Source organism: Hyperoodon ampullatus (genome assembly GCF_949752795.1).
Source record: "Hyperoodon ampullatus genome assembly, chromosome: 4".
Classification (NCBI taxonomy): Eukaryota; Metazoa; Chordata; class Mammalia; order Artiodactyla; family Ziphiidae; genus Hyperoodon; species Hyperoodon ampullatus.
This window is the reverse complement of record NC_136917.1, coordinates 121286115-121313855: the sequence shown is the minus strand read 5'-3', so window position 1 is coordinate 121313855 and position 27741 is coordinate 121286115. Positions and strand designations below refer to the sequence as shown.

The following is a 27741-nucleotide window of genomic DNA, read 5'->3' as shown; positions in this document are numbered from 1 at the left end:
GTGTTATCTAGCTTTTGATATCTGTGGATTTTACATGGTCTTGGCTTCAGGTGAGGGTTGCTGGGAGACCTCCCCGACCCCCTTAACTTGATGCTTCTGGTTGTTGCATAAATTATGGCGTTGATTTTCGTTGCTGACATTTTTGTTTTTCTTTCTCGTACTTACAAAGCAGGGGATTTATAATTACTATATAATTTAAAGTATTTTGGAATGTGTTTTTTGGAAGCAGGTAGGCTGAGAAATGTCTTGTCAAAATAAACATTTTTAATAATGCAAGTAGTATGAAACTAGGGGTCTACTGCAACAAGTTCGAGCAAGCCAGACACTTCTGTGAAAGCAGGCTGGCATTCAATTAGCCGTTTAACAAAGCGGGAAATGTAGACCGAGTTAGCAGTGGATTTCATTTAAACTGATGTGTTTTTCCTCTACTGTGGAAAGTCTAATCAACCCTACTTTGCTGTATACTGGTTAAAAGTGAGCTGGTCGTTTAGAAAGTGATGAGGGCCCTAGAAGTGAAGTGGAGTTTCAGGACCAGTAGAAGGTGTTGCTTGTAGTCTGAATTTATGTCTTGAATTTAATTAAAACATCATGAATTTATTATTTATTATGAGTAACTCATGCAAATTACCAAACTTATCTCTGTATGAGCAAACGTGGGGACCCAGATATCAGTCATGCAATGGCGGACTATGTTGTGCTTTTTATTAAGGTGTTCCGTAGCTAGGCTTCGTTGTTTGCATCTGGAAGGGGCAGACAGAGAGGTGAGGGCCTAGACTTAAAACCCACCTGTAGGGATGGGATAAAGGATGGGATGGGTAACCACTCATGATACAGGTATTGGGAAGGGCTTCTGTCGACAGATCCAAAATACGGGATCCACAGGTAAGAGTGGCAGCATAAATACTACGTAAGGCAAGCCTGGTTCATTCCAAGTGTTCCAAATCCCAGAAAGCAGGATATGTAACAGGGATACCCTGGATTGTAAACCGCATCAGAGAAACCTGTCAACAAGTATGGCCCAGGACTGGAGTCCCAGAGGGTGACCAAAAGGTGTTGTATCGTGTGACTGCTTGGGTCACTCGATAATGGATTTGGGAGCTCTGTGTTGGTGTTCAAAGGCTGCCTTTGGGCTCAGTAGGAAACGATGCAGTGATAGATTAGAAGAACCCTGTGGGGAGGGGAGAGGGGCAGGTGTGAACGTGGCACTGGAGCTGTTTATTGACTGCCCACTCCTAGACTGATCACTTGGGTGGGAAGGAAGAGGACCAGCAAGAACAGAACAGGACCCCCGGCCAAAGGATCAAGCCACGATCTTTCACTTCCTCCTGACCCGTGTGGAGGTCCATCTCAGAGAGAGGGAGAGCTGGGCCCTGCGTGCAGGGAAGGCGGGGGAGATGCCCAGTCTTCTCAGTGGCCAGCTCTCTGGAGAGGGGAGACGTGGAAGCTAAAAGCCAGACAGGGCTTGATACATACCCACACGCGAATTTATCTCATGGAGTTTTCGAGAATGTCTGCTACACGGGGTGTAGTAGAATCAGTGGTGGAGTTTAATGCTTCTGCTTCTGGTGTAAACTGGTTAAACGTCTTTCTCAGTTTCAGCCTAATTCCACCTAAGAAAAACTTCATCTGCATCTGTTTTGATAATGCACACTTAAGACTGCTTGCTATGTCATAGACCCTACCTACATCCTTCCACTAAGAAATTGGTATATCAGTTTCAAAGGCAGATGGATTAGTTCCATCAGCTCTGTTGAAGAGCGATCCATAAAGCCTTGAACGTTGCTAGACTATCCCAGAACACATGTAGCCTCTTCCAAAAAATTGCATCCAAGTAATTTTTAAATCCTAGTTGGAGGCATTTCCGCCTTTGTGTGATCTCTGTCAACTATTCTGGAAATCGTATGGGACTTTTGGAATTAAAAGGTTGCTTCAGCGTCTCTCACTGGTGAAAACAGACTACCCACCCCAGGACAGTGTCCTCATTAACACCTTTGTATTCAGGAATGGCTCTAGTGCAGATGATTAGCAGGGCACCCTGGGTTAGAGAAATGACTTCTTTGGCCTGGTAGGAATGGGATGTTTTCATGGAGTCTTTAATCATTACCCCTGCACGTGCTCATCCCAGCGGGCTGGGAAGCACCGGCGCATCTCCGAGGAACACTCGTACATCATCCATTTGCAGTAACTTTGTCATGAATAGAAATGAGTGCTTGAATGATATTTGGGGGGTGGAGGACAAGCAAGACTATTATGGGGCCAATAGATACCTTTTCTAGTTGTTATCAGTTGGAACTTGAGATGATAGGCAGGACTAATGATGTGTGAGGCAGCGTGTCAGTTGCAATAAGACCCGTTAGCACACAGCGTCTCATTAAATTCTGGGCGGGAGGGTGTGTACTGTAAGTATAAAAAGAATTTGAGAGATGTGGTTGGTGACTTTTTAGTAGACAGGAAAAGCTCATAGGAAAAAAAAAGGACTTGAAGTGGGCTTCGAAGAATAGGTACAATTTGAAAAGGGGAAGGAGAAATAACATCTCAGTTCAAGGAGTTTCAAAGATTTCTTCAAAATAAATTGGCAAGGACAAAAATAACAGCTTGATATTTTTACCGGATTTGAAAAAGCAGTAAATATTTTAGGGGACAGCGTCATAAAAAGCATCACTTGAGAGCTGAATGCATTGTCCAGCTCTCCGTTTGCACGTGAAGAAACTGAAGACCACAGAGCTTGACGGTTTCACCTGGTGCCACCCCAACCAGTGTGAGCCGGAATGGGTCCGCCGGGGTTGGGGGCACCCGGCCCAGACACCAGGCTGCTGCTCTGTCTGCTACCTGGGCTTTTGGAACCTTCGTGGGCAACGGGACTGCCTGTAGGGTCCAGTCAAAAAGTCCTCCGAAGTTTCCAGCCAGCAGTAGCCCAAGAATAGGTGATATTTGCACCTATGGGTCACATATAGTAAAGGGCCCCAGTGCAACTGTTGTAGCTTTGGGGGTCAGGCTCCAAGTCGCTCCGTCGTGTGTCATGCGGTAGAAAGAACAGTGCAAGTCATGTCTGGGTTTGAATCCCAACTCTCGCTGCTTACTTACCGAGTTCATCACCAGGTCATTCAGCCTTTCCAGTGTTCCAGTCTGTGAAATGGGAATAACGCCTCTCTCCTGGGATGGTTATGAGCATCAAATGAGTTGAGGGGTACTGAAGCTCACGACCCTGTAGTATGTCCTTGGTGTCGTCGTGTCAGCTCTGGTGTTTAAGGCCCTGCCGGAGCTGGCCTCATTCAGGGCTCCATGTCCTCAAGCTGCCTTCCTGGTTAGTGCCGTCTGAATCCTACCAGGCCGTTCTCCCCACTGGTCCCACGTTCCCATGTTCCCGACCGGCGGAGCCTGGCCTCAGGATGCCTGGAGGGGACTTAACGCAGATCTGAAAAGGACACTCAGTGGGCAGTTGCTGCCCCGTGGGCGCATTGCTTGGAGGGAGGCGGATGCCTTTGTCTGACGCCCTTTGCTCCCTGTGCGACTCAGGGAGTGGAGGCGCCTGGATCCCAGCCCCAGCGCCGCCGCCCCCCGACCCCGCACCTTGCCCAGGCGCCTTGACGCAGTGCACACAGTGCACAGCCGTCCCCAGTGGTCCCGAACAGTGCCATCCTCTTCATCTGCACCCAGGGAGCTCCTCCCCTGCTTGATGTGCAGGGTTTTGACCCATTCACTGCATTTATGTCCTTAAGCGCCCCGTCCTCTTATACGTAACTGTTCTGTAGTTCTGGTAGTTTCATCAGCTTAGCTACATTTCTCAAGGACAAAGGCTTCTCCTTTTCAGCTCTTCTTAGCGTAGAACTGGGCACAGCATAATAATCATCCAAATGAAATCTCAAAGAACTCTCTAACACACCAGCTCATTTAATGCATCCAGCACACCTGTGAAGGAAGGCTTCTCCCCCTGTAGGGAGGGAAACTAAGGTTTGAAAGGCTAAGCACAGAGTAAGCACTCCGAACTTGGTTGACAGTTTGCTGTTCTCTTTGTTACTAAAAGTCTTAAAACGGGTTAAAGCTGAACAGCAGGTTTTCTTGAATCACTTCGTGTTACGTTTACCCTACTGATCCTTAGGTCGCTAAAGTAGATTTCTATAGGGCAACTAAGGTAAAAACGGACCATTTAACACTGAGTGCCTTTGAATGAAACCCATTATAAGTGTATTTACATATTTCAGATTTCATGGATATATTCAGAAATATTAATGTAGCATAATTGAAGTCTAATATTGCACCCTCAAGCCCAGAGGGAAAATAAATGACTCTTTCTCCCCGCTGCCCGTCTACACCTGTCAGAGTTAATTTTTAACCGCTGGTGCATTTGCAAAACATTCATCCTGAAGAGCCCGATTCATGAATCTTGTTTTAAATGCTCTGGGCTTGGTTTGCAACCAAGACTAAAGCAAGCACTAAGGTAGAAGGAAATGACTTTCAAAGAGTTTTACTTTTCTCTGATTTAGTTTTTATTGGGTTTAAAATGTGGTCTGACATCAGAAGGTTGTTTCAAAGGTGAGAAGTGAAAGTTTGAAAAATCTGCACGTGTTTACAGGGGCAGGAGTAAGCAGGCAAGGTGTGTACCAGGTTTTGCCGAAAAACAGGAAGTTTTATTTGTGCTCTGAACAGGAGCACGTATTGGAGGCTATAGCCCAGTTTTATTTGCGCTCTGAACAGGAGCACGTATTGGAGGGTATAGTTCAGTTTTACTTTTGTTTTCACAGTGCAGCCTTCTCTTTCCCTCAAGGGACATCTGAGAGGGAAATTGTGGAGAAGGGATCCTTTTTTCTGCTAAGCAATGGGTGCACCTTTTCAGATACTTTGTAGAATGTATCACTTTTATGCATCTGTAAACCTGAGTTTATTTATAAATTCAAATGGACATTTTTCTTCGTGCAGGGTCATTAAGAGCCCTGGATGTGGACTAAAGAATTGGCATCATCCTGAAGGGCCCTTCTGGCCTAAGTTGTCTTAAGTTAAAATTATGAAAGGAGGCATTAATTTAATCCCTAAAAGAAGATTTTGGCTCATTTATTTTTTTTCTCAAATGGGCTTTTTTTCAAATGGGCTTTTGTTCATAAATCGTGGCCCTTGACAAAAAACCATTTAAGAAGCTGTGCAGGATGAAAGCTGCTCGTGGAGCATTTGCTACTTGCTGGTGATGGGCACGTATGAGATACAGTGTTCAGTCTGTAACTTTCGCACTATTTTAATGATTAAGGGACATTTTCCTGACTAGATCACACCTGCTGAGAAGTGACACGTGGCCTCATTTTGCTTCTGAAATGAGTGTTGCAAAACTTTGAGAGAGAGGAAAGTAGTAAGACTTAGTGTTTTGAAGAATCTAGAAGGTAAAGATAGTTTTCAATTATGTAAGTTTTCCAGTATGGTAGACTAGGCTTTGGGTTTCAGAAATTAAAATACAAGTTTTCTTACAAGAGCTTATTAGCAGGCATGTGAAAAATATTTCCAAGGTTGTTATGACATCTGTGCATTTAATTTATTAGTGATTTCTTAGTGAATCATATAGATTAAGTGACAGTTGGGCAATTATATTTATTTTGTGTGAACTTCTGGACATAGGGGGAGATGTATGAAATACACAGAAAGTTGATTGTTTTCTGTGGAGCAGAAGTTACTGATTCTGTTCTACCAGCAGAGGGCTCCCTTTTTAAGCTAATGAAGAGCATGTGTTTTGCAGATCACTAAATTGACTAAAATTGGGAAAAGACGGCTCACACTTTGAGTAATATAATAGAACTTCTAGGGTAAATGATTGTACATATTGTGAGAAATTTGAAGCAAAGTTTTCAAATCTATTTTAAGACTTTCTCTAAGTAGAGAGTGTGCCACTTCCCAGTAGATAATTTTCTTCTGAAACGGGAAATAGACTGTCAGACTAGAGAACACTTTAACCTTAGAAGGTTTTGACATGACATATCCTGTGAATCCAGACAGGTATGCTTAAGTGACTGATGTTTCCAAGGTTCCCAGCTTTAGAAAGACTATTTTTTAAAGTAGGGCAAGATTATGCAGCTCAGGAGGCAAGGGTATTCTGTGAACTAACCCTGTGTCTGTGATCAGCTGGCAGGAGCTGAGTCTATTCACTTACAGACCCATTTTTTCCCAATTGGAAAAGTAGGTGTTCCGTATTACCTCAATTGCACCAAAGGAGAGCTTGTAAAATCGCTTTCATTGTGAGTGTAGCAGCACTTCCCAGATATTGCAAGTAATTCTGAAGCTGGTTCCTGCCTGTGTGGACTCTTGTGTCAGCACCTAGATCTTCCTTTGTCACTGCATGTGACCTTTGAGTCACCTAGTCATACAGAGTCTGAGGGTATTATAGACAGAACCTGTGTTTCTTCAAAGATAATTAGAAAGCAGCTTTTTTTTAAAAAAATTAAACTAAAAATAGAAAACAGAAGAAGTTTTGTTGTAGGTGTGAAATTTTTTGCATGGGGCTTAAAAGAAACTAACTTCAGTTTCACTTGTTAATTTTTACTTTCTCTGGCAGAGGGAAGTAGAGAGCAGGGCAAGTGAGTGGAGAAAAAGGAGTTTAGGACCAAACATCAGAAGTCTGGGTTCTGGTCCTAGTGCTATATAGTATTATGCAAACCACTTCATTCTGGGTGAGAAGCGTACGTGTGTGTGTGTGTGTGTGTGTGTGTGTGTGTGTCTGTAGCATGAGGGAATTGAAGTGATCTCTAAATTTTTTTTCTGGTTTTAAAGCTAGTGATTTTGTGATTTTACATTGAGTTAAGGTTCTTGGGATAACAGTAAAGCCGTCTATGCTGATGTGAGTGGAAATTTTCTTTGGCCAAATTTTAGTTCTTTAAATAGTAGCCAACAGTCCTAAGTTTGGTTCCTTGCAACTTTTTCGAATAAAGGGGGAAAAAATTCCTCTAGAAAGGTGTGCCATTCTCCTTGCCCTCCTGTCCTTTGCTCCATGTAGCATCTGCACCAACCTCATGCAGACAGACCTTTTATGGCCATTTTAACAGGAGTTGAAATTGACTTCATACAAACAGCTGCAGAGTAGAGTTTTTATCTTGGAGTGTATTTTTAATACAATAGAGCTTAGTGTACCCATGCCGAGGCGCAATACTCTTCCCTAGGAGCCTCCTCCTGGGAAACGTTTGTAAACCTGTTCCCTGCAGGGTGGCTCCGCCGGGCTCTCCTGTGACACCTGCGGGGCTGTCTGTGCTGGTATGTGGGAGGAGGTGGACGCGAGCAAGGCACGGTGTTCTGGGCAGCTCTGAGAGGTTCAGGCCTTTACAAGCAAGGCTTTGATTCTATTTTTTGCTGAACTAGCTCAGCCACTTCCTGTGTTTGGCAGCGCCTAGTGCCTCGCTGCACTGTGGCCACTTGAGCCCCGCGAGCCTGCGAGCCGCGCGCCGCCGCAGCCTGTTCGAGAGCCTATTTTAGGTCCCCTGACAATGGCCTTCTCACTTCCTCGGCGAGGAGGAGGAGGAGGACCCGGGCTGGCACTGGCCACTTGTTAACGATGATGACAACTTCGACTTGGACTTGGGCTCCCCTCCCCCACCCGAAATCCCTAGCTCAGCAAATATTTGAACCTGCCCAAGTTAATCATGAAGCCGCGATCGTTATCTGAGAGGGACGTGCGAGCGCCTGGGCTCCTTCCCTCCCCGGCGCAGCCTCGGCCCCGGCGCGCAGCCGGCTTCGGCTTCTGCACGGGCGGCGGGCGCTGAGCTGCGCTGCTGCCGGCGGCGCGTGCGAGCCTCGGGGTCCTGCGCCGCACAGGCTGGAGGAATCGCTTTTTGGATTTTTTTTTTTTTTTCCATTGTCGGATACAGGCATTTCTAAGGGAAACCGGTGAAATGCATAACCTGCAAAGTAAGTTGCCTTTCGTTTGGGCACTGCTCTGCCCCTTGGCTGTTTCACTGTTTTGGGGGACTTCTCTGAAAGGTTCATTTCTGCAGTTTGTCTTCGTGTGTGTGTGTGTGTGTGTGTGTGTGTGTGTGTGTGTGTGTGTGTGTGTGTGTGTGTGTGTCAGGGAGAGAGGGAGAGATAGTAAGCGCTGCCTGGGGAGGGCAGATGAGAGATTAGGGGAGACACTCCCCCATTTCCTCGAGGGGCACAATGTGAGGGAGAGATGGGGCTTCGGCTGGAAATGGGGAAGGAGGAAATTACCAAGTGCTGGTCTGGAAGTTGGGGCCTGGCCAGGCCTGGGAGAGACGTGGAAAGTCACCTGTCTCCCTGCCCTCCTCCCGGGGTCTACCACATGGGTTCCAGCAGCAGGACCGGTTTGCACCAAGTGCTCCCAAAGGCATGGGGGACAGGTTCCCTCCGGGCTGTCGCGCTGTCCACAGCTGCTGGGAGGACTTGGGTCAACATTTTTATTAAATTAAGATTTTTTTTTTTTCTGAATCTTTTCTGAGGACATATCCCCACCACCACCATTTTTCTTTGCATTTAGGGTTACTTCAACCTTTAGGCAAAGAGAGCCTGGGAGTGGGAGAGGGTGGGAAGGTATAGGTTGAATCTGCCTTCTCCTTAGTGGGAAACTGAATTAAACTGGAAGAGAGACACGTGAACAGTGCTCAGAGGCTGTCTTGCCTTTGCTCTATTTCTATATATTTTATGATTCCAAATTTGACAGAACATCTAAGAATAAATTTCCAGGGCTTCTGTGTTCTTTAAATTGTCGCAGAAATATGTGACATGCACATGTACGTAGATCACACAGCCCACTCTAGTTTTTTAAATTAACTACATTTACATGGGTGGGGGGAACCTTTTCTCCCTTCCTCCCCTCTCACTGTAGGAGAACTAACATTAATTTAGATTTATAGGGGAATTGGTTTCTTCACATTAAATAAATACTGCTAAGAAGGAATAATAACATTTCTTCCCAAAGGGAGGCATTTGAGATGGAGGGGACAAAAGCCCCCCCTCCGCACACACACACACAAGTGATTACATCACCCCCCCCCAAGCAGTATTTAGCCCAGTAAATCTGAAGATGGGCTCATCAGTGAGAAATACTTAGCAAAGATAGCTCTGCCTGTACTGTGCATTCTGATGTATGGCCTCTCTTTTTTTTGGATTTTTCATTCCATATTCTATAGTTTTAACTGCAGTGTTTGAGATTTTTGCCTCTACATTTTTTTCATTTTGCTTTCTATAATGTAGCACGTTTGTGACGGTGTATAAGTTCTGAGTTTGCAGTGAATTATGGAGGACTGAAATTAAATATCCAGAGTTCTTGATCCTTCCTGCTTTTAATATATATCGGAGGCATTTTAGGACTGTAAAATATATCTTGAGTATACTATTTGGACGCCTTTGTAAGATTTTTAAACCAAGAAATGACCGGGCTATCTATAAACCCAGATGCACTAGGGGGAAAAAAAAAAAAGCTACGTGCCGCAGCGTATCAGCTTTTGTCAACCTGCCAAGAGCGGAGCGTACCATGCTGCACGGAGCAATAAAAAAGGAATTAGAAAACTCACTGCTAGAGAAGAACAGTCAGATTAAGCACCTTTTTGAAACGAAGAGCGTGTATACATTGCAGTTCTGTTAAATGTAGGATCTTCGTGAGATTGGGGCTGTGTTAAGGCTGGTAGAGAAGAGAAATGATGAAGCAGGAGTGGTCTGGTGACATTTTTCTGACTTGATTGGCTGGGGTGTGTGATGTCATAGGTTACAGTGCAGCCCCTTATAGGTTTTGAAATGAATTCCAAGACACCATTACAAAGAAAGCCGGACTCTTTTCTTATAACTGAGCTCAGCCAAGGAAACTCTCGCACAAATGTACAACACTGTTTGGAATATGGAAGACCTGGATTTAGAATATGCTAAGCCAGATATAAATTGTGGCACAGACTTGATGTTTTATATAGAAATGGATCCACCAGGTAATACTGCAGTATTCTTGTAGAAAGCTGGTTAATGTTGTGGCATTTAATTTTTTTGACAACTACGGTTAACAGCTCCTCTTTGGATGTCTGTTTTTATTCATTTGTTCTAATTTAATGAGTTTGCTCGTAGCGTGAAAATGAAACAAATGGTTTGACTGCCTGTGGAAGCAAGTCAGGCTGTGTGGGGTAAATGCTTATTCTTAGTTGAATGGATATAAATTGGATTCCAGTTTTTCACTGGTGTCTTTTGTTACTCGAGCTCATTTGCTGTTTGGGTTATATTGTTGTATGTCGTTCCTTTAATTAAAAGGATGCAACCTTGGTGCTGCTTTCTCTGTTGACAGTGGATGAGGACAGTGTGGCACTTTGCAGTGATAACACTCGGTACTTTAGAAAGCATGTACCAGTGCTGCTATCAAATGTAGCAGTGATTGCAACTCAGTTCTAGGTGCCCTGAAACTATTCTGAATCAAATGTTGAGACTCTGTCTGCTCTCTCTTCTATTAAGATACTGCAATGAGAGAAGTTGGCTTCCCATTACTGAGTCTCGGTCTTTATAAAATATACCTGCTAGACTCCTGAAATAATTTTTGCTTAAAATAATAACAGTGCTTGAAAACTTATGACTTAGAATTTAGCTAGACATCCTAGACTTATTTTGCTTTCTCAATTATTTTCGCCTTCCTCCCAATTAAGAAATTCAGAAACACTGCAGTCTTTCTTTATTTGTCACCAGTTGGTACATGAATACTGATTTGACATTGAGGAAGAGGGATATGGTTTTTAATCACTCTTGGCATAATATAGAGCACAGTTATCCAATAGAATATTATCATGAATACTAAAGAGATTGAGGTCACAGAGGAGTTTCTTAAAGTGGCTTTTGGCAGAACAGTGCCTGAAATACTAAGATTAGAGAAACCCAATTCCGCCTCTTAAAACACATTCCTGTAGATGAGCTTTTTTATTACCACAGCAGCATTTGTGGAGGACAGAAACCAAATTTGTCTTTTATAATTAAATAAGAGGAAATTAAAACCAAGCCATGTGATTCCTCCTGCTATTCTCTTTGTGGTCTCTTACTTTAGATAGATTTGACCAGATATGAAACTTTAATTCAACTCAAACCTGAAAGTAGAAAATGTTGTGACTGACTCTGGATTTACTTTGAAATTCATTCACATGGCCAGCCCATTTTTTTATTTGTTGGTCTCTAAGCTCTTCTCTTTTTTTCAATTATGGTCTGTAGTCAAAAAGATTTCTGATTTTTTTTTTTTTTTAAGAAAAGGTTCACAGACTCCTGCATTATTGCTGTGTTTCACAGTTGAAAATGTTACTTAAAGGAACTTGGGTCGACTTCTAAAGGTTTATTTGTAGTTGGGACTGCAAAAACTTTTTCTTTCTCCTTCATCTGCAGCACTGCCTCCTAAACCACCAAAACCCACTACTGTAGCGAACAACGGTATGAATAACAATATGTCCTTACAAGATGCTGAATGGTACTGGGGAGATATTTCGAGGTAAGGCTACAGAGACTCTTTGAGTTTTTCACCAGAGCTAGGGAGTTTTAGATGAAGAGAAAGAAAAGCAAAAACGCACCAGCTTGCTAAGTTCCATTTTTAGGCTATCATCCAACATAAGCATGAAGCACAGTTGGTTCCCTTCCAAAGACGACCACAGAAGTCACTGAGCTCTGGGGAATTGTGGGTGCTGGATGCCACAGGAAATTAAATACCCGAGAAGTTTCATTACTGACAGAGCTGTCAGGGGGGCAGCAGGGTGAAGTGGCACTGCCTCAAGGCAGAGTGTAAAGTCACTCTCTTTATTAGACAAAAACTCTAAGAATTAATGTTATCAGCTTAAAGTGGCATTTCTAGTCTAAGCTTTTTTTCTTTTTTTTTTTTTTTGAGGGGGATGAAGAGTTGGGAGGAAACCTTTTGGGGGTCACGACTTTCTGTGCTGATTTGTCAGAGTGACTTGTGTGTTAATTCTTAAGCTCTGAAAATACAGTTAAGAAAATGTAACACGAGAATCACCAAATCCACTAGGTGAGCATTGTCTCATGTTCTTTTCACTTCAGGGAAGAAGTGAATGAAAAACTTCGAGATACAGCTGATGGGACCTTTTTGGTACGAGACGCGTCTACTAAAATGCATGGTGATTATACTCTTACACTAAGGTAAGTTAGGGCGTGTGGCTAAAATTGGCGTGTTAAAGGTGATGGGAGAACATGCTTTTTTTTTTAAAAGAGAATTTTAATGCCATTATTTTTATATTGCATTTGCAGGAAAGGAGGAAATAACAAATTAATCAAAATATTTCACCGAGATGGGAAATATGGCTTCTCTGACCCATTAACCTTCAACTCTGTGGTTGAACTAATAAACCACTACCGGAATGAATCTCTAGCTCAGTATAATCCCAAACTGGATGTGAAATTACTTTATCCAGTATCCAAATACCAACAGGTAATCACATACTCATGTTAATATTTTAAAAAGATACTTAATGTTTAGAAAATATTTTGAAGCAGATGAATTGCATGTAATCACGCTTGAAAAACGTTCAAACTGTAACTTTGTGATCACAAGTGTATAGTGGCTCAATAAAATACTTTCACAAAATAAATGACCATTGTTTGAGGATTTTTCCCATGTCAGATAAGTACCTTATCAACTGAATTTATATTTTTTCCATTTTCTTCTAATCCTTCCAGGATCAAGTTGTCAAAGAAGATAATATTGAAGCTGTAGGGAAAAAATTACATGAATATAACACTCAATTTCAAGAAAAAAGTCGGGAATATGACAGATTATATGAAGATTATACCCGTACTTCCCAGGTGAGTTTTCTGTGAAAATCACATTAAAATTGTAGAGCTCTTAGTTACTAGAAGCTAATGCGTGTTATATTCAGCTTCAGAAAAACAATTTAAAAGGTTGAGTTTTTGCCATTAATAAAGTGGGGAGATCATTGATTTGTGAATCGTTGATTATTCTAATAATTACTTACTATAAACCTTTTAAATGAAGCCTGTGTACGTATCAGAATAATAAATTAAGTTGGATTGGCATAACTGCAGATTGAAGAATTCTTTTTAGAGTGAAAGCTAATAATACTGGAAGTTCCACAGACTTGTCTAATCTCTGAAATGGGGATTTAACCCTGATATGCCTTTACTATGAAAGGGTTGAGGCTACATTTACTGCCTTGTTTTCCTAGAGGCTTTAATCTCCTCTAGGCCATCACGTATCTGGGACCGCCAGAGGGAGCAGGATGGCATAAACTGCTGATAAAGTGGAATTGTTTTTTAAAAAGATGAAAACTGTAGAAAACTGTCAAGCAGTCATCTTCCATAGACTGGGAAAATTCTCCAAAGGAAATGTGTGCTTCTGTGATACTATTTTAAGGGGTTTTATGAATTTGAGTCCCACCTTGCTAACAAAATACTCGCCTGCCAGATAGCAGCACCGATCAAATGTCCTGGTAGTGTCTTGCCGTAAGAAATTGCCTTTTCTGTGAAAGGAATGACCTTGTCTTATTAAAATTGTGTTGCAGGAAATCCAAATGAAAAGAACAGCTATTGAGGCATTTAATGAAACCATAAAAATATTTGAAGAACAGTGCCAAACCCAGGAGCGGTACAGCAAAGAATACATAGAAAAGTTTAAACGTGAAGGCAATGAGAAAGAAATCCAAAGGTTGGTGACCCAGGAGGGTTTCCACTGCGCATGTGCTAGAGATCACCACAATTCTCTTAAACTGTTTAAAGGTGACCTCGCTTTCTGTGAAACGACAGGGAGAGAAAGCATTCTTTACCTGAGGAAAACTGCTGGGAATCAGTACTGCAACCTTGGGGGAACTTTCAGGATGCTCCAGGTAATTATGGATGCATTTCTCTTGCCTGCAGGATTATGCATAATTATGAAAAGTTAAAGTCTCGAATCAGTGAAATTGTCGACAGCAGAAGGAGATTGGAGGAGGACTTGAAGAAGCAGGCTGCCGAGTATCGTGAGATTGACAAACGGATGAACAGCATTAAACCAGACCTCATTCAACTGAGAAAGACAAGAGACCAATACTTGATGTATGTACTGCAAGTGGAACCCTGCACGTGCATGATTGGTAATTGCAAAAATCAAGGCTAGGCTCTTAATGCATTTTCCTTTTAAACCTCTTTTCCAGGTGGTTGACTCAGAAAGGTGTTCGGCAGAAGAAGCTGAACGAGTGGCTGGGCAATGAAAACACTGAAGAGTAAGTAGTTAGCACAGATGGGAGGTAGCAAGGGTGTTTTCTCATTTAAGGAAAATGCACAACTTGCTTCGTTTGCAGAGCAAGTGAGGAATGGAACGTCTCGTAGGAGAAAATATCATCAGTCTCATTACCCAGAATTTTAAAAAAGGAAAGTTTAGCAAAGGAGAATGCAGATTTCCTTTTCCCCCATAGGGCTTTGAAGTGACATTGTGTCCGTGATGATGTCCTGGAACCGTCTAGAAAATCCCAACATATTTTGGGACCAATGTGGGCGGGGGGGTGGGGGGGTGTTGGGGGAGACAACCCTGTTTAGCATATTTTTAAAGCTTAAGTATATGTTTCGATTCAATTATTTGAAAACTGGTGTTCCTCCTAGTCAATCAATTTCCTGATCTAAACTGGACAAACGGGATTGTTTAATACCTTGCTCTCTGCCGCAGGTAGCTGAGCATAGCTACTGACTGACTTGAAAACAGGAAGAGTATCACTTAGTGCTACTAAAACTCTTTGTTCGGGGTGGGGGGTTGAAGGCTAAACTCAATGAGGAAACTCAGGCCAGAGAAGCTGGTTGAGTCAGACCCGCAATCGCTGGCCTGACTTGCTTGAAGGAACTAGATCGAAGTGAGGAGAGGGCCCTTTCTCAGAGCGGCAGGCTGCTGGCTGCCACGTACTGCATTTAGAAACCTTCTCTTCTACCTTTTTAGCCAATATTCGCTGGTGGAAGATGATGAGGATTTGCCCCACCACGACGAGAAGACATGGAATGTTGGAAGCAGCAACCGAAACAAAGCCGAAAACCTGTTGCGAGGGAAACGAGATGGCACTTTTCTTGTCCGGGAAAGCAGTAAACAGGGCTGCTACGCGTGCTCCGTAGTGTATGTACCTCCAGCCAATTATTTGTCTCGTCAGACATCTCAGGGAGGTGTTTCATTCATTCACCCAGCCAACCGTGCGGGCAAGGATTTGGAGAAGTTCTACTCTTTAAGAGTGTTACAGTAGTACAACGGTGGAGGAGAGGAAATAAGACCTAATATTTTCAAGTCTAGGCTGGAATAGCTGTCGAGTAGAAAGAAACCTGCTGTTTAGGTGGGAGACTAGGGCTTGGGAGAAGTCCTGTTTTTCATCTTTCAAATGGAAATAGCCACACTTGCTGCTTTCTGGGGGGCTTCCGTATAGTTAGAATCTGAGGTGATCCACATGGAAGCACCACCCACAGGTAAAGTCCCCATCAGGGACAGGTTAAAACAGTAAGAGAAAGGACCATGGTCACTGTCCCTGAGATAAAGTACACCCAAGAGAAGACATTTCCATCCTAGGGCCTATTTTCCTTTGTTTATGTAATAGTTTGGGGGTACTTTGAAGAGTGAGATTGGATCACTGACATTATTTCAGAGATGTGAATGTCCTCTAGGAGAGACAGGGTCTCCAAGTATTTTATAGCCCATCACCTCCCTCCACGTAAGCAGAGAAATATTGCTACAGGAAAGAAGTGAGAACTTAGAGTGAGGACAAGGGAACAGGAGAATAGATGGAGAGGTATGTGGACGATTCCAGGCCTGCCTGAAAGGAAGAATCCTGTTAATAATTGTAATGGTGCCACGCTGGTTGGGCGGCAGCGCTCATAGTAATGGCTGAAGTCACCACCCGTTGCCTGCTCACCGCGTTCTAGGCATCCAGCAAGCCCCTCCCGTACATCGCCTCATTTCTCAAAGCTCCCCTCTTACAGATAGATTACTACTGTCTCCCTTTGAAGCCATGCTAAAGATGACAATCCAGTGGCTCAGTGAAGCTGGGTTACCTCCTGAAGTTACTCAGCCAGTAAGGGACAACTCCATGAGTCTAGGGCTCCCCCAGGACTGGTCCCCATGTGGAGGCTGGCCTGCCTCGGGGATTTTCACGATGCTTTTACCAAAAACGCCTCATCCTGGCCCAGCTCACCCAGGCCCTTGTGCTCTCTCTCCGTGTGCAGGGTGGACGGTGAGGTCAAGCACTGCGTCATCAACAAGACGGCCACGGGCTACGGCTTCGCAGAGCCCTACAACCTGTACAGCTCCCTGAAGGAACTGGTGCTCCACTACCAACACACGTCCCTCGTGCAGCACAACGACTCCCTCAACGTCACGCTAGCCTACCCGGTGTACGCGCAGCAGCGGCGATGAAGGGCCGCCCTCCCGCCTGCTTCTCACCTTCAGCTCCCCGAGGCCTCCAGCAAGCACAGGGCTCCCCTGCAGCCCGACCTGGGAACTGAGCTGCGGACACCCAGCCGCCCATCTTCAGACGTGACTCGAGCTTTCGACCACAAGGCAGTAGGGGAAGACACATACGCGGCGGGCTCGCACTGGGCGACGACCACCATTCCTCGTCTGGAGTGCTTAATTAGCCTTCCTTTCTTTTTGGTTTTGTTTTTTGGATTAATTTAAAGTCACAACCACACACGACACCAAGAGAAAAAGAAATGCAAAAATCTCTGCGTGCAGGGACAAAGAGGCCTTTAACCATGGTGCTTGTTCGTGCTTTCAGAAGCTTTACCAGCTCAAGAGTTGGGACCTTGGAGACCGGAGCGGGGACGGGCTGACGAGCCCTGGCCTGGGGGGTCGCTCGGTCCAGCCTGGGTGTTGCCGTGCACGGTGGCCCCAGACACATCGCACTGTGGATTATTTCATTTTCTAACGAAATGAACCGATATGTAGCAGAAAGGCACTTCCGCTCACAGGGGACAGTTTGGGGAACGTCCGCTCATGTACGTTCAGAGGAAATTCTGTTGTAGCAAAGTGCCAGAAAGTGTTTTCGTTAAAACTCTACAAACCAAGAAAACCCACCAACAGAAAAATGGAGCTTGGAAAATAGGACTTCAAAGTGACATTTAGTATATAAAATATGTACATAATATTGAATGACTAACTATCAAATAGATGGATTTGTATCAATACCAAATAGCTTCTGTTTTGTTGTGCTGAAGGCTAAATTCACAGTGCTATGCAATTCTTAATTTTCATGGTTGTTACCTGTTTTAAACGTACCTTCAGAATAAGCTTCCCCTGCCCCAATTTTTGTTGCTTGAAAACACTGTCCCTGATTTTTTTCTTTTTGTTAATATTCATTTTGTTACTCGTTACCTTTTTTTTTAAAAAGAAGAAATGTACAGGATGCCAGTTTAAAAAAAAAAATGGCTTCAGATTTAAAACTATGAAATATTTTACAGTTTTTCTTGTACAGAGTACTTGGCTGTTAGCCCAAGGTTAAAAAGTTCATAACAGATTTTTTTGGACTAAATGTTTTGTTGGGCAGTGCCTGATAAGCTTCAAAGCTGCTTTATTCAATAAAAAAAAAGAGAAAGATATATGAATATGACAAAGTATGGCTGAGTTCAACAATGTTGTTTCAAGACTTAAGATACGGTACCTGGCAATGTTTGTTTCATAAAGAATTGTGAACTTCTTGAATCTAGGGAGGGGAATGTAGCAAAGGGATGTACAGGTGGGGGGGAGGGGTGGCAGGATGGCATGCACTTTCTCTTTCTTGTGATTACAGAGAAGTGGATCACTGCACAGTGAAGTCTTTTCTCACTTTGATCTGCTACTTACTATACCCTCATGACAATTACAAACCTATGGGAATGCTAGGTCTTAGGAAGGAAGGCAGGCAGGCAGGGTCCTGCAGCAGTGTTCACCCTTGTTGGAAACACTGATTTCAAAGTATCATTGCTGCATTTAGAAAACCTGTCTCTCTTTAACATTAGACTACCCGTTAACAACCAACCAACATCCACTGTAGAAAAAGCATGATCTGAAAGGATATTTTAATCTGGTTATCTGCTATTTTCCTAGCTTTCCATTCAACTTAGATCAGAAAGCAAATAGACATGGTCATAATCGCTCCTGCCCCGATTGTAGGGAGCTTGTTCAAGTCATGGCCATTGTAGGAATCATAGTAACAGTCCCCATTCACCCAAACAATTGTATGTGTTACACTTCACCGTGGGGAAAAGGAAGGACTTGTTAGAGTATTCTTTCCAACTGAAGGCAACAGCAAGAGAGCTCTCTCCCCTATTTACATATGCAAAAGCCTTTGGGTTCAGTGGGAACTGTACCTGTGTTGGGAGGAATAATGGGGAGATTAAAATGGAGTCTTAACAACTTCAGTTTTCCTTGCTCAATATTAGATTCACCACAGCTTTATTTCTCTTTCCTTCAACTACTGGGGGTAAGGGGGTTTCGTTTTGTTCTTTAATGTTGTTCCTTTTAAAATTCTTTTGAAAGACTCAGTCTAGTGGCTGACTCAATCAACTGTAGAATGTTGTTTTTTTTTTTTTCCTTTTTACATGAAGCTACTCATATCAATAGCAATAGTCAGTCTTACAGCCGGACTGTCAGCCCTCAAACTTGACTGTACTGACCTGACCATCTCCCTCGCATCGCCAGACAATTGATGATTCCCCCTGGTTTTATTCTCTGAGTGTCTCCTTTACACCTATCCTTCCATGTCATACCGAAGCCCAACCATTAGTTACTAGTAGTTTATCAACTAGGTTTGGTGGTTTTTTTAGTAGCACATCCATGTATGCTATTAAGGAACTTGAATTTTTAAAATATAAGATCTGAGATGGAATATTGCATGAAAAAGCTACCATTCTGTCTATGTTTTTGCTTCACCACTTCACAAGATGGCATGGTATTTAGGCACTTGCCTTATTTCTGCATCTCATGAGCAGAAATGCAATAGGTTTTTCTTTGACCAGCAAAGGCAGGATTCACTGTTTCCTGTCACCGTGAGTCACAACTTACCTATGATGCTACGCCTGTGCCCAGTACCCTTCTGACAGCGTGTGGCATGCCATCACATCTGTCCTTGTAGACATTTGACCAGCAGGGCTCCGAGTCCAATCATTCATCTCCTAACCACACTGAGCGGCTTATGATTAGGGATGGATACAGCAGAGGCCCTCCTGATACATGCTTACATCCATGCATTGATTTTCCCCACCCAACGCAGCATCCTGAAGATAAAAGCCAGAAGCTAAGCTGAAGAGAGGCTGTGATGGGGCTCTAGAATTGGGAGCATTGGGATCTGATATAATACATGAGGGAAAAATCATAACCATGTTGAAAAGGCAAAAAGCCTGTGTCTGCAACACCTGACGACTTCACGGCCCTCGATATATGTATATATGTATATGTGCATGGACTGTGTTTCCAGTACACCTTTCAGCCAAAACAGATCCACAGTCATTGAGTTCAAGTACATAACAAGCCAATGTCTAGTACAATTCTTGTATGTGTGTATGGGTTTTTTTTCCCTTTGAAGTTGCTTTGTTTTGTCTTATAAAGGTGAAAAGTGTTTGCAAGTGAAGTGAGAAGAAGTTCATAATTCTTTGGCTTGTTTCTGTTGTTTAAAAGTTACTCCTTTTGGGTAGCTGGTCTATGTGACTCGCTGAACTTGGAAATCCTCGTTTTCAGTGTGTCAAGTCAAAATGTGTTTATGTGAGCTGTCACTGTGGGGGAACAATTGCTTTGTCATATAGCTGGTTATGAACTAGTAACGTGTTTGGGAAGTCCTACTGATGTTCCTTTTTGGGAGAAAAATTCTGCTGGTTCTAACAACTGTGCTTTTGCTATGCATGGTATCCAAGTCAGTTGGAGAGCAGACCCTGAAATTTGAGTTCAGGGTCATTTAAGAAAGGGGCAGTTTATAGCACAATGCCTCACATGGGACAAAGTTCTGAAATGCCAAATTCTTATTTTTTAGAAATCTAGTTATATAAATTACTAGTATAAATTACTAGTATTATGAACAAATTTGGGTTCATTGGAAACACTAACCAACTTAACTTTGAACTTGTCACCATGAGATAGCATTAGCTGCCCAGGATGCTGCTATTTAAAAAAAAGAAAAAAAAAAGGCAAAACAAACAAAAAAAACTCATTTATATGTGTGTATTTTTTAAAGCTACGATCTCTTCGATGTTTTTACAAATCTGTTTCTATGACATTGTTAAAATAAAGTTGGTCTTTTGACGAGAGGGAGGATGTCATGGTCAGTTGTAATTTTGCCTTTACAAGGCACCTGGGGTGGGGGGGCGGGGGGACTGTGCCTCCTTGACATTTGTTCAAGCTATAGATTCAATGGAGCTATGTCTTGTTGTTTTAAGTTGCTTTAATGCATTGTATTAGGTCTTCAAACAGAATAAAGTTTGTTTTGAAACTTAGGTTATGGTTTGAAATTTCAGTGATCACCGAAGACATATGTTGCCTTGCTCTTTCGGTTAATAATGTTGCTTCTCCTTCTGTAGTCTCCCACCCACCCCCTTTCACTGTCATTACATTATCTCATTTTTGTCAAGTGAGAAGAACACATGAATCATGGCTCAGTGTCATTTACATCATTTCACTATATCCTTAATGATGAAAAGAAGTAGCTCTAGGTGATGTCATTGCAAGGCATGTTCTTGCTCCAAAAAAATGTGATATCCACTGTCCCTCAATCCCTCCCCTTCACCATCCAGCCCCAAACCTTCAGAACTGTTCTCTACAAACTATGGTTAGTGAAGGTATCTGGCTTTGTCTCTCTGTTCTACAGGCTGCGTGTTTGAAACAGGCACAGTGCAGGGACACTGTGAGGCACTGTGCAGCAGGCAGAGGAGTGACATGGGGTTCTAGACAGGGAACAAAGATTCACTACAGATTCTGGTTTCACACTCTAGTCAATATATGCAAACCATTCTTAATCTAAAATAACTTTCCCACCTGTTTTGATTGCTGAATAAATTTATAATGAGGCCACTTCACATGTACATGGCACTCAACACCTAAGCACAGTGAGGGTCCTAGACACGAAGGCATGGTCTAGTGATGGCGATGAGAGGGGCACATAAGTAATTACAGTCATGGCAACAATGACTAATATACCGTGTAGAGGAGTAACTCTTGAGATTCATTTCCTGCTTTTCCCCTGCTCTGTTCTGTATCACAGAGAATTATATACTCAGGGTCTCTTGCCCTCTGGCTTCTAGGTAGTGAATCTCCCCTGTGGCTCCAGTTCCTGCCAGAAAGACTCTTTGGAATCTGAGCAGCCCTACAATGCTCCTCTCTCCCTCTCTGTTCCTCTGGCAACAGTACCTCCTCCCATTTTTATTCTAAGCCAAGGGGTAGTTGCAGCTTTCTGTTGTTGCTAAACCTCTGGTTCTGTTGTTGCTAAACCTCTGGTCCTTCCATCACCTGAGTAACCAATCCTCTTTATTCAGTTCTTTCTTTAAGTGCTAGAGTCATTTCTTTTTTCCTGACTGGTCTCTGATTAATAAACCAAGTGATTATTGTTCATTTAAACTCTTTTTATGTGTTATCTGATTTAATCCTTCCACAATTGTGAGTTAGAAGACAATATCTCCGTTCTACAAATGGGGAAACTGAAGCACTGAGGCTAAGCGACTTATCCAAGATCATGCAGCCATTAGAACACAGGATAGAGCACCTAGGCCGTCTGACTCAAGCCAGAGCTCTCCACCCCTAAGCAAGTGCTGGAAAAGGCACTAGGAAGGTCAGAGAAAAGTTCACTAGTTGCTCTTACTGCTGGGGGATCTAACCATGTGGCTCTCAATTGGTGGACAGTATACAAGTGGCACATAACAAATAGCAGGAAATGGCATGGGTTTGCTTTAGACCACCTAGGTTCTCAAAGTGTGGTCTCCAGGCTAACAGCATTACCATCAGGACCACTTGGAAACCTGTTATAAAGGCCTACTCGAGGGCCCCATCTACTAACTCAGAGTGAGACCATCTGTTGCAGCAAGTTCTCTGGGCGATTTTAAATGTATGCTAAAATTTGAGAATCACTAGTATCACCAGATTGTTGAAATAGTACTTCTAGTATTTTAATTAAAAGCCACTACTATTAATGAGTGATATATATTTTACTTTATGACATAATTTGTGTTCACAGTATAGATTCTATACAGGAAAGATAATGGACCCATTTACAGCTTAGGAAGGCCTAGCTGGGTCTTAGCTCTTTCTTTAACCAGCGATGGGAATTTGAGCAACTCCGTTTACCTATCTAGACCTCCAACTCCATACCTGTGAAGTAAGGTGATGAGTCCAGAAAGTCTTCAGGACTCCTAGAGCATATACTGTGGTCTGGTATACTGAATGAAACAACTCAATCCCCCAGTTCTCCACTTCTAATTTGGCCAAAATGATAACCCACAACGTGACTTGTGACTACAGACCACTGAACTTGTAGTACCGGCCCTTTATCAGTGACAATGGTCAAGCATTAGCCAAATTAGAGTCCCCTTATCTTGCTGATGTCTTAAAGGTACACTTCAGGTGAATCAAAATGGTAAGCCAAGTTCTCGATAATGTGATGAGGAGTACGTTGGAAATGACACTTTGTCCACCTATCTAAAGCACGAGGCACGGAGTCAGAGAACTTGGCCTACCAAATCCTCTGGGACATGGTGGGAGTGAGGTAAGTATAGTACATTAAGATTTTAGGTACTTCCCTGGTGGTGCAGTGGTTAAGAATCCTCCTGCCAATGCAGGGGACACGGGTTTGAGCCCTGGTCCAGGAGGATCCCACATGCCACAGAGCAACTAAGCCTGTGCACCACAACTACTGAGCCTGCGTTCTAGAGCCTACGAGCCACAGCTACTGAGCCTGCGTGCCACAACTACTGAAGCCCGCATGCCTAGAGCCTGTGCTCCGCAACAAGAGAAACCACCACAACAAGAAGTCCGCACACCACAACAAAGAGTAGCCCCCGCTCGCTGCAACTAGAGAAAGCCTGCGTGCAGGAACAAAGACCCAATGCAGTCAAAAATAAATTAGTTAATTAAAAAAAGACGTGATACTGCTTGATAGTGTGTCAAGTCAAAAATTTTTTTTCTGAACTTGTCCCTTAAAAAAATATATCTAAGAATAAGAATCCTGTAAAGACTTAAATGTAAGAACTGAAACCATAAAACTCCTAGAAGAAAACATAGGGAAAAAGCTCTTTGGCTTCCCTGGTGGCACAGTGGTTGAGAGTCTGCCTGCCGATGCGGGGGACACGGGTTCATGCCCTGGTCCGGGAAGATCCCACATGCCGCAGAGCGTCTAGGCCCGTGAGCCATGGCTGCTGAGCCTGCGCGGCCGGAGCCTGTGCTCTGCAACGGGAGAGGCCACAACAGTGAGAGGCCCACATATCGCAAAAATAAATAAATAAATAAATAAACAGGAGGGACTGAATCAAACTAAACAGCTTCTGCACAGCAAAAGAAACAATCTACAAAATGAAAATATAATGAACAGAATGGGAAAAAAATATTTGCAAACCACATGTTTGATAAGGGGTTAATATCCAAAATAAAAGACACTGATGAAACTCAATAGCAAAAAACACACAAATAATCCAAAATGAGCAAAGGACCTGAATGGGCTTTCTTTTTAAAGATACTGAAAAGGCCAACAGGTACATGAAAAAGATGCTAAATATCACTAATCAGGGAAATGCAAAATGAGCTAACACCACAGAATGGCTATTATTGATAAGTGACATGACCCAAATGGTGACATAGGTCATTCCTGACTTCACTCCCCCTCACAAGAGGAACAGTTAACAACAATTCATGGACAGGACACAACTAAGAGAATCCTAGAACAAGGGAGTGAGGCTAAAGCACCCCCCTGTGTTTCAGTAGTAGTCCCAACCAGCAGCTTTGCTCATCTGTAGAACCAAGTCGATGGCCCAATCTGACTAGGGTACTTGGCAGGGTACAGGTCTATTTGATTCAAGTCCCCAGTGGAGGAGTTTTGCTGGCCCTGGAACCTGGTCTGACCACTCCCAGGCAGAAAACCTGAGTCACAGCCCTACCAGCAGCAGGACATGGCTCCCATCCCCATCTGACAGGAAGGGCTGGTGAGAACATCTGGAAGCTGTGTAACCCAGCAACACTTGAGCTGAGAGGCAGGTGGACAGAGCTGATCGCCCCCAGAGTAAAGCGAGTGGCCCTGTTCAGCCAGGGAACTTGGGGCATGGGTCTACTTGAGTCAAGACCACAAACAAAGAGTCTTAGTGGTTTTGGAGCTGCTTTTCTCACTGTGCCCAGGCAGGGAAATGAATTCATAGCCCCGCGCATTGCTGAATACAGCCTTCAGCCTGCCTGACCAGGGAACCTAACCAGAGCACACAGGAAGCTGCACAGCCCATCCAACAGTCCTGCTTACATTGGAACTTCAACAGAGCATAGCCCATGCTTTCCCTGTCTGCAGAGCAAAACTGGTGGCCTCACCTGACCAGAATATTCAGTGCACACTGTTGCCTGATTCAGGTCCCCAAACGATGAGTTGTGCAGGCTCTGGGTCCCATCCTGCCATTCTAACAGGGCAGGGAAGCTAATTCATAGCCCCACCTACTCTTGAGTATATTACTCAGTCCCTGCCATCTAGTAAGCCTGGCCAGAGAATCAAGGCAACTGTGGAGCCCCTCCTATAGCCTCACATGGGCAAGGAACCAAGCCAGCAGTCCTTTCCAGCTGTTCTCAGCTAGTGGCATACACCCCCACCCCTGACCTCAGCTTGAACAGCTGCCTCACCCCAAAATAAACCCTAATAGCAGGCTCAACCTGCCCAAGGACACTACTAGGAGACATGTCCAGAAACCCAAACTGAACTAACTAGTGAAGAACTGTCTCTGCCAAAGTAAACATGCAAAGTCTGGAAGAGGAGACCACATATTCAAATGCACAGATACCAATTTAAGGAATCAAGGATCACAAAAATGTCAGGTAAATATCATACCACCAAAGGAAACTAATAAAGGGCTAATAGCTAACCCTAAAGAAATGGAAATCTATGAACTGTCAAAAATTTCAGAATAATCCTCTTAAAGAAGTTTAGTGAACTACAAGAACACAAAGCCAAACAACTAAATGAAATTAGGACATCTGCATGACTAAAACATGAAGTTCAATAAAGAAACAGAAACCATTAAAAAAAACAAACAAAAAAAACAGACATCCTAGAGCTGAAAAATAAAATAACTGAACTGAGAATTCAACAGAGAGCTCCAAAAATAAACTCAACCCCACAGAAGAAAAAATCAGTGATCTAGAAGATAAGATGTTTGAAATTAATCAGTCAGAGGAGCAAAAAGACAAAAAAAAAAAAAAAATGACAGAGAAGAAAGCCTACAGGACTTATGGGACACAATAAAAAGAAACAATATTCATACTGTGGGAATTCCAGAAGGAGAAGAGAAAGAGAAAGGGACAAAGTAAAACTAAAGCAATAATGACGGAAAGTTCCCAAAACAGAAATATATATCCAGATCCAAAAGGCCCAAAGGACCCCAAATACATTGAACCTGCACAGAGACACATTATAATTAAATTATGAAAAGACAAAGAATTTTATGAGCAGCAAGAGAAAAAAGAGAAATTACATAAAAGGGAATCCCCATAAGACTATCAACAGTGTTATCAACAGAAACTTCTCAGGCCAGGAGAAAATGGGATAACATATCCAAAACACTGAAAGAAAATAACTGTCAACCAAGAATTCTACACCTGGTGAAGCCATCCTTCAGAAACAAAGGAGGAATAAAGACTTTCCCAAACAGACAAAAGTTAAGGAAGTTCATTACCACCAGACCTGACTTCCAAGATGTGATAAGGGGAGTTCTTTGAGTGGATAGGAGAATGCTAATTAATATCATAAAAACAGGATTGGGAGACAACATGGCAGAGTACAAAGATGTGAGCTCACTTCCTTGCATGAAAACACCAAAATCACAACTAACTGCTGAACAAACATCGACCAAAAAACACTGGAACCTACTAAAAAAGATATCCTACATCCAGAGAGGAAGCCACAATGACATGGTAGGAGGGACACAATTGCAATAAAATCAAATCCCATACCCACCAGGTAGGCAACCCACAAACTGGAAAATAATTATATCACAGAGGTTCTCCCACAGGAGTGAAAGTTCTGAGCCCCACATCAGGCTCCCCAGCATAGGGGTCTGGCAGGATAAGGAGACCCCAGAGCATGGCTCTGCCCACCAGAGGGACAAGACCCAGCTCCACCCACCAGTGGGCAGAAACCAGTCCCTCCCACCAGGAAGCCTGCACAAGTCCTTAGACCAGCCTCATCCATCAGGGGGTAGACAGCAGAAGCAAGAACTACAACCCAGCTACTTGCGGAATGAAAACCACGATCACAGAAAGTTAGACAAAATGAGATGGCAGAGGAACATGCCTCGGATGAAGGAACAAGATAAAACTGCAGAAGAACAACTAAATGGAGTGGAGATAAGCAATCTGCCCAAAAAAGACTTCAGAGTAATGAGAATAAAGATGATCCAAGAGCTAAGAAAAAGAATGGAGGCACAGACCAAGAAGAAACAAGACATATTTAACAAAGAGCTAGAAGATCTAAAGAACAAACAAACAGAGATGAACAATAAATAACTGAAATGAAAAACAAACTAGAAGGAATCAATAGCAGACCAACAGAGGCAGAAGAATAGATAAGCGAGTTGGAAGACAGAATGTTAGAAATCACTGCTGAGGAACAGAATAAAGAAAAAAGAATGAAAAAGAAATGAGGACAGTCTAAGAGACCTCTGGGACAACATTAAATACACCAACATTCGCATTATAGGGGTCCCAGAAGGAGAAGAGAAAGAGAAAGGACCTGAGAAAATATTTGAAGAGACAATAACTGAAAAATTCCCTAACATGGGAAAGAAAACAGTCACCCAATTCCAGGAAGCACAAAGAGTCCCAGGAAGGACAAACCCAAGGAGGAACACACCTAGAGACCCAGTAGTTAAACTGACAAAAATTAAAGACAAAGAGAAGATATTAAAAGCAACAAGGAATGGACCTCCCTGGTGGTGCAGTGGTTAAGAATCCACCTGCCAAGGCAGGGGACACAGATTTGAACCCTGGTCTGGGAAGATCCCACATGCCACGGAGCAACTAAGCCCGTACACCACAACTACTGAGCCTGCGCTCTAGAGCCCATGTGCCACAACTACTGAAGCCCTCACGCCTAGAGCCCATGCTCCACAAGAGAAGCCACTGCAATGAGAAGCCCATGCACCGCGATGAAGAGCAGCTAGCCCCCACTCACCACAACTAGAGAAAGCCTGCATGCAGCAATGAAGACCCAATGCAGCCACAAAAATTAATTAATTATTTTTTTAAAAGCAACAAGGAAAAAGCAACAAAAACATACAAGGGAACTCCCATAAGGTTATCACCTGACTTCTTAGCAGAAACTCTGCAAGCCAGAAGGCAGTGGCACAATATATTTAAAGTGATGAAAGGGAAGAAGGTACAACCAACAATACTCTACCCAGCAAGTCTCTCATTCAGATTTGACAGGGAAATCAAAAGCTTTACAGACAAGCAAAAGCTAAGAGAATTCAGCACCACCAGACCAGCTTTGCAACAAATGCTAAAGGAACTTCTCCAGGAAAAGAAAAGGCCACAACTAGAAACAAGAAAATTACAAATGGAAAAGCTCACCAGTAAAGGCAAACATACAATAAACACAGGAAATCATCCACACACAAATATGATATGAAAATGAGAAATTATGA

At 43.1% G+C, this 27741-nt stretch overlaps 1 protein-coding gene across 4 annotated transcripts in view; it reads left to right on the top strand.

The window, feature by feature from the left end:
- PIK3R1 (phosphoinositide-3-kinase regulatory subunit 1) overlaps window positions 1-16315 on the top strand; it is a gene marked incomplete at both ends in the record, with an annotated part of 74247 nt that extends 57932 nt beyond the window's left edge. For 2 of the 4 annotated variants that reach the window (XM_079702294.1, XM_079702293.1), the window contains 9 exons: window positions 11320-11422; window positions 11983-12081; window positions 12190-12370; window positions 12619-12744; window positions 13461-13603; window positions 13813-13989; window positions 14088-14156; window positions 14861-15031; window positions 16126-16315. In XM_079702294.1, the coding sequence (XP_079558420.1) occupies window positions 11320-11422; window positions 11983-12081; window positions 12190-12370; window positions 12619-12744; window positions 13461-13603; window positions 13813-13989; window positions 14088-14156; window positions 14861-15031; window positions 16126-16315 (1259 nt within the window). Of the gene's footprint in view, window positions 1-7859; window positions 7876-9793; window positions 9900-11319; window positions 11423-11982; window positions 12082-12189; window positions 12371-12618; window positions 12745-13460; window positions 13604-13812; window positions 13990-14087; window positions 14157-14860; window positions 15032-16125 lie in introns of those variants that run through there. The other 2 variants (XM_079702296.1, XM_079702295.1) reach the window with 2 other exon arrangements.
- Between the last annotated feature and the right edge of the window lie 11426 nt (window positions 16316-27741).